Source organism: Eublepharis macularius, chromosome 8 (assembly GCF_028583425.1).
Source record: "Eublepharis macularius isolate TG4126 chromosome 8, MPM_Emac_v1.0, whole genome shotgun sequence".
In the NCBI taxonomy this organism is placed as follows: Eukaryota; Metazoa; Chordata; class Lepidosauria; order Squamata; family Eublepharidae; genus Eublepharis; species Eublepharis macularius.
In genome coordinates this window covers 121208483-121215555 of record NC_072797.1, presented here as the reverse complement: position 1 = coordinate 121215555, position 7073 = coordinate 121208483, and the positions used below count along the sequence as shown (strand labels likewise).

The window sequence follows — 7073 nt, the reverse complement described above, 5'->3', positions numbered from 1 at the left end:
AGCGCTAGAAGACCGTACTTCCGGCCGGTGGGGGAAAGCGAGCAGAGGGCGGCGGCGATGTCGGAGGGGTCGGAGGTGGCGCGCAGGCCGCCGCGAGCGGTGCTGGGCTACACGCCGGACGAGAAGCTCCGGCTGCAGCAGCTGCGGGAGCTCCGGCGCCGCTGGCTGAAGGACCAGGAGCTGAGCCCGCGCGAACCGGTGCTGCCCCCGCCCAAGCTCGGGCCGGTGGAGAGCTTCTGGGAGCGCTTTCTGCAGCCGGGGGGGCTCTGGAGGAAACAGGTGAGGGGGGCGAAGCGCAGCAACCCAAACAGAAGAAGAAGGTTTTGCATTTAGGCAGCGCTTTGATTTATGCTACATTTATACGCCGCTCTTCCCGCCGGCCAGGACCCTGAACGGCTTCCAATATCGTCCTCCCCGCCTCATTTTTGATCCTCACCACAGCCCTGGCAGGGCTAAGCTGAGAGAAGGAGTGACCGGCCCAAGGTCACCCAACACGCTTCCAGGGCACAGCAGGGAGAAACGGGGTCTCCCGGCCCAACGTTTCAACCACTACGCAGCGCTGGCGACTGACGTTTCTTAGACAAAGGGTGCGTTGGAGACTTAAACTGAGGGTTTCCTGGTTGTGCTGCATCAGCTTTATTGCTTGGGAGTAAGACCCTTTGAATTGCCTTGTGGGTGCATGTGGGTAGGATCTGCTATAAAACTCCCTTGGAAGCCCACTTCTTTTTAAGTCTACTTGGAAGTAAGGAGTAAGCATCATTCAAAGTGGGCTATGGCCACGACGACTTATACCATAATGAATTTGTTTGCCTTTAAGGCAGGCCTTGACAAATCAAGGAGCCAGAACAAAATTTAGGAGCCGGTCTCTCAGTTTTTTAGTTATTCTTTTCTATGCAATGCCAATATCATTTTTCTAATAAAAAGCTCTGGACTGGAATTATGTACATGTTTGCTTCAGAATAAACCCTACTGGGCTTAGTTTACTTCCAGCTAAACAGGAATAGTGGGCTTAGTTTACTTCCAACTAAACAATAAGCTGTTTGCAGCTTATTGTTCAGATAAGAGTTTAGCTGCTCTTATTCCTACAGACTTCAGTATTGGCCCATGCAAAGAATTTGGGGGGGAAATGCTCAAGAAACTGTAACAAAAGGCAGCAAGTAGGCAATTATGAGTCATAAATAAATATTCATGTTGGTAACTGTGATGGTAAGTTTATAACTATGCCTGGATCTTCTAGCACAGTCGTGAAAATGTTTGTCTTTATGGAACCCGTGAGAAGAGCCGTGCTGGGTCAGACTGAGCAAAGCGAGGGCATGAAGACAATAACTTTCTTTAGCTGCTCTCCTTCCAAAAAAGTACACTGCTTCTGGGCTTGGAGGTCCCATTCATTCATTATCTACCCTCTTTATATTGACTTGCTTGCAGAGTCCCCTTGCATGTTGTTGAGGATTATGGGATGTATAGTGGGACATATGTGTAGTTTATATAGGACAGCAAACGTGGAGTGATTCCGCACATGCTGGATAATTCACTTCCAATCCTCTTTATAGATCTTTTGGAATGGATTTTTTTGTGTGCGGAACAAAAAATCCACCTCAAACGATTGATAAAGTGCATTGAAAGTGCATTATCCAACATGTGCAGAATCAGCCGTGGAGAAATGCATTTGCAGTTGTCCCCCCCCCCCCCCCCGGAGTTCCAGTGTTTCAGTTGTGGCAGGGCCAGAGGAAGGAGCATATTCTGGTTTGGGTTTTTATTTACTAAAACATTTATACCTCACTCTCCTCTTGGCTCAAGGTAACTCACAAGTACCTGTTAAAATATTACAGACTAAATCCAGATTTCCCCCCACCCCCACCAATATAATAATAAGATTTGATTTATATAGCGTCCTTCAGGACAAAACACCCATTCAGAGGGTTTACAAAGTATGTTATTATCCCCACAACAACACTCACCCAGCCTGTGGCTGAGAGAACTGTGGCTGACCCAAGGTCGCCCAGCTGGCTTCAAGTGGAGGAGTGGGGAATCAAACATGGTTCTCCAGGTTAGATTCCTGCTGCTCTTAACCACTACACCAAACTGGCTCTCTTTCCCCTTCCTGAAAGATACCTGCTGTTGATAGAGACCATTTGGGACAAAGTAGACCTAATGGTGAATTAGGGTGCACCTGCGTCCTTTTAATAAAAAGCTACCTGCAGGTATACACAAGAACAGTTTGTGTTGTGTCGATTAAAAGTTTAAAGAACTAATAAGAATGGCTTATTTCTAGGTGTTCAAAGCATACAGCGCTGGGTCATTCATTTTCCTTCGGCTACTTGTCCCTGCCTGGATTATCCACTACTATGTCAAATACCACCTATTGGTAAGTACGTTTAGGCATCATGTCTGACAAACAGGTTTGTGGAGTCTAGTCATCTCTGTGACTCTGCATGCAAGCTACATGCTCCTATCATCTGGTTAGCTCTCTCCCTATCTTTCGCTTGCTTTTCCATGAAGATTTCAAGGTGTCCTTTAGAGCAAATGTGCCTGCCTTCTTGAGCCGGGAAGGCCGTAATTTTCTTGGCCAAGCAGCGTACTCCCATGATGTCATTGCTCTTTTCTGCCAGGCTTCTAGGCAAAAGTCTTAACTTTCCAGCATCCAAAAGCTGAAACTTATCTTTTCTTTTTGGGGAATGAGTGGCGATACCAAGGCTGCTGTGATGAAATGAGAGTACTTTGTGTCGCCGTAGAGAGAAGGTGTGTGACGGACTCGGCTTCAAATGCTGAGATTGCTGGGCAGTGAAGAGGATGATTGACATGTTTCCCGCCCCCCCCCCCCAGCCCCCTTTGTGGCTAACCTGAAATGGCAGTTGGGGATGGAGTGCTGAGGGGTTGGCAGTTGGAGTAAACAAAAGAGTGAGGAGAGTTGGCGCCTGGCTTCTGACCAGAGAGGGTCAGCCAGAGAATCTTCTGCATGAGGAAGGAAAGGGAAGGAGTTCCCTTAAAAGTGAAATCTGTACGTTCCTGAAGCACTTGTAGTCCTTGCACTAAAGTGGGAAAGACAGCACCAACTCCTGCGTAGACTCAAGAGATCTGGGAATTATAGTGGGCCAAGGAAGTGGGTAGAGAGGAGTCTCCCCTTCAGTGCCAGGAACAGGGTTATAGCTCATAACTATAACGCCTGCCCAGTATCTTGAAAGGGTTTGACTCGGTGGAGTACCCTAAGGTCTGGAGAGGAGGGGAAGTCGTGCTGTGTCTGTGTGTTAAAAGTGGAGCATTTGTGAAGCAGTGCCAACCTCTGAAAGAACTCATGTTAACATCTTGAAGTCTGATAACACCAACATCTCTAGTTCAAGCCAGCAACTTAAGAACCATACCAACTATGTCGTGCCTCACACCAGTGAAGTATTCTGTACAAAAACCTCTCCATTATTTCAGTTTCAAATACCTGCCGCCTTATTTTACCAACTTGTAAATAAGCCTTCTGTTACATTTTGAATCTCCCCAAGCCTGGTGTGCCAGTTTCTGTTTAAGGGAAGCGCAAACCCCTGATCTTTCCCCTACTTGGACTTGACTGGGTAACCATACTACGTATATGTTAATGAAGGGTGAAACAAGAAAGTTGAAGCTTAACATCAACCACACTACTAAAGGCTTCCCAGCCCAGTATTCAGCTTCATAGGCTTAGAGAGGAGAAATTTTACCTCAGGGTAGGAGAAGGTCAGCCCAAGTCTGGGACGTGGGTTTGTGACAGGGTGATTTCTGTTTTCCTGGTGGGCAGGGCACTTATAAGGAAGCAGCAGCATTTGATTCTGTCCGATGCTTATTGTCCCTTCTTGTTCTACATTATTATGGCAAATTAGTTCTTTCCTTCTGGATGCCTCTGCCCAAAACCAGAATAGGATACGTGCAAGGTCAGAATTGATCGTGCCTCTCATGCTCCCAAACTGCCTAGAAGATTAATGGAGGGAAAATCAGGGTGGTGGAGGGTTTGATGCTGGTTACCAGTTGCTTTTCATCTGTGTTTTAACACTTAAATTGGTAGGTATTCTAGAGCGCAAATATATATTTATATAGAACAATTTTATACTGCCTTTCCAGAGTCATTGAGGCGCCTTAAAAATAAAAACAATCCATAAAATCATCACAAATTACTAATATAAAAAGAAAACCCACAAAAATAGACCAGGGGTATAAAAACAGTATTAAAGTATCTCTAGAACAAATGTTAAACTGGAAGCAGATTATGAAACAGCTGAAAAGAGAAAAACCCAAATGGAAAGCTTGGTTTAAAAGAAACATTTTGGCCTGGCTCATAAACGGCACCATGTGAACCTCAAGGGGGGGCATTCTGAACATGAGGTGCCCCCACAAAAAATGGTTTGTCTCTAGTCACCACCTCCCTCACCTTGGAAGGCAGGGTGCAGAGTACAGGGCTTGAGAGATGGATCTTGAACTGGTGGACTGGTCAGTATGGGACTGGTCCCCCCAAATATATATTTTTAGCATGAATAAAACTTTACCACATGTATGTAAATAAATTCTATGTAACCATTTTTATTGCTCATGTCCTACAAGGAGCACAAAGTGGTATATATGCCCTCCCCCCCCAATGGTTCTTAACAACAGTCCTGTGAAGCAGGTTAGGCTGAGAAAAGAGCAAGAGCCCAAGGCTATCCATCAAAGATTCATGGCTGTGTAGGCGTTTGAATTGGAGTCTCTCAAGTCCTAGTTTGGCATTCTAATCCTTACACCACAATGGTTCTTCAGAGCAGGGGTGGAAAATCTAGGCACAAATTAGGTTAGCCCTTTCTTTTAGCTCTCATTGATAAGGTATGTATGGAGATGTAGACTAGTAAAAAACCTGCAGACCACAAGTTAGTGAGCATTGGGTTATAAGTACTGAATTGACTTGTGAAATCACAGAATCACAGGGTTAGAAGGTACCTCTAGGGTTATCTAGTCCAACCCCTTGCACAATGAAAGAAACTCACAACTACCCCCCCCCCCGACTGTCCCAGCGCCCCCTGCTCCAAATGCTTGTGACCCTCAGTAACTTATACTTACTGTGTTCATTTCCAGATGCAGCCCTATGGTATTGTGGAAAAAAAGCCAAGGTTATTCCCAGTAAGTTGATTTTTTTAATTCCATGTAACAACTTCATTTTTATACCTTTGTAAGGAAATAAGTTGAGAAGACTGTATAGGGACTCGGGGAGGCACCTGCTATATAGTTATATTTTCAATTTATGGTCAATATGGTCCTTTTCCAAACAGCTATGTAGATACCCTGAAAAGATAGGCACCTTGCTTCATGACAGCCATTTTCTGGTTTTGAATGAATGTTCCTTGAGTCTCAGTCCTCTTGAGCAGGGGAACTTGATTCTTATGTTAACATGATAGAAAGAGTGGACTTGGTTGTTATACAGTAGGAAGCAACATATATAGAAAAGTATCTGCAAACAGCCTGAACTCATAAGAGCTTGGAATCTAAGCAGAGTTGGCTGCCATTAGTACTCGGAGGAGAACACCAAGGAAAATTAGGGTTGCTACATGCAATGGCAAACCACCTCTGCTGATCTCTTGCCTGGAACACCCGTGGATGGGCTTGGTGTGAGTCAGTTGTGACTGAGTGGTACTTTGCCCTGACCTGGATTGGCTCAGGCTAGCCTGAGCTTGCCAGCTCTTTGAAGCTATGCAGGGTCAGCCTGGTTAGTAATTGGATAGGAGACCACCAAGGAAATCCAGGGTTGTAGTGCAGAAGCATTCAATAGCAACCCCTTGTTCATCTCTTGCCTTGAAAACCCTATGGGGCCACCATAATTTGGCTGCAACTTGATGGCACTTTCCACCACCACCGTCTTCAAAACATACTGCATAAGTGTATAGCAGTAGTTCTACAACTGGAACAGTACTTTTCCTTGTAAAAAGCATGAGTGTGTTTAATTAGTGGTTTAAATTAATTCCATTGCGATGTCAGTATGTTTTCTTTAACTTCTTAGGGCGACACAATTCTGGAAACGGGCGAGGTCATTCCCCCATTGGAAATCCCAAGCAATCATCATTAAGAGGCTCAGAGGCTTTGAAAACTCTAAACATATTTTTCTTCCTATAAAATATCTTGCATAGTTGTGGATATATCTAAGTAAATAATAAACATAAGATCGGTGTTGCTTGTTTTCTTTTTTAGACTTAACATTAGTTAACAGAATGCATGGTTTCCACAATAATGATGTGTGTTACTAAGCAACAGGTACTGATAGTGTAGTCTTGAAAGTCAATGAGTTTGAGCAGCTAATGGGCTTCACTCTAAGAAGGGGATGTGAGATATAGCAGTACTAGGACTCTTCCAATGCTGATTTTAGGTATATGCCCATTAATGTAATCCAAGACTTCTCATTTCTGATTTGGCCACCCTGTCAGAACAAATAATTTGATAGTGTAAAAAAAAACAGGTTATAAGCCTCAGCAAATTTACTTGGTATATGTGAAATATAAAGCTATCTACTCTAACAGATTGAGATATGTTATAAGCAGTTGGATTGAGTCAAAATGGAAGAGATGAAAGCAGTACATTTTTGTTTACATAGTGTATAACACATTCAATTCTTTAAAATGAGTATGACAGTAACTAAGTAAAATTAACTACATATATTTACTTGATGCTGTCTTTCCAGAATATGTGAATAGGCAAGTGTTGCTATCTAGCCTTTTCATAAGATTTTGATAGGTGTATACTTGTACTGCAGGTGAAATAAGATACTCAGTAAGAAGAATACTTCAAAACCACGTTAGATAGCTTGATTTAAATGGGAACATTAAACATGAAATTTTGGCTGGAAAGCATGGCATAAACCCCAGAAATAGATATATAGTAGTTGCTCATTTCATTGTTGCCCAGTTTCAGTCTTCTAGAAAGATTTTTTGATCTAGTTACTAATATGCAATCCCAAATCCTACATTTTGCTAGAAAGCCAAACGTTCCTGTTTTTGTGCCGGTAAATGTTATGAGCATAAATTTCCAGCAGCTTGAAAAGTTGCTCTTCAATTGAATGTATACAATATTTAAAACAGAAAAAAACGCTCAAGGCA

General features: G+C 43.6%; 1 protein-coding gene across 1 annotated transcript; it reads left to right on the top strand.

Annotated features, from left to right (window-relative positions):
* NDUFB6 (NADH:ubiquinone oxidoreductase subunit B6) lies at positions 1 to 6150 on the top strand. Its single transcript, XM_054987018.1, has 4 exons — positions 1 to 279; positions 2273 to 2365; positions 5065 to 5109; positions 5984 to 6150. The coding sequence occupies exons 1-4, from the start codon at positions 58 to 60 to the stop codon at positions 6047 to 6049; spliced, it is 426 nt and encodes a 141-aa protein (XP_054842993.1). The 5' UTR covers positions 1 to 57; the 3' UTR covers positions 6050 to 6150.
* The last annotated feature ends 923 nt before the right edge of the window (positions 6151 to 7073 follow it).

Excerpts from the sequence above, each read along its gene's own strand:
- NDUFB6 (XM_054987018.1), top strand. The coding sequence starts at position 58 with ATGTCGGAGGGGTCGGAGGTGGCGCGCAGGCCGCCGCGAGCGGTGCTG. Across the intron at positions 2,366-5,064 it reads ATGTCAAATACCACCTATTG|ATGCAGCCCTATGGTATTGT; the intron begins GTAAGTACGTTT and ends GTTCATTTCCAG. Across the intron at positions 5,110-5,983 it reads AAAAGCCAAGGTTATTCCCA|GGCGACACAATTCTGGAAAC; the intron begins GTAAGTTGATTT and ends TTAACTTCTTAG.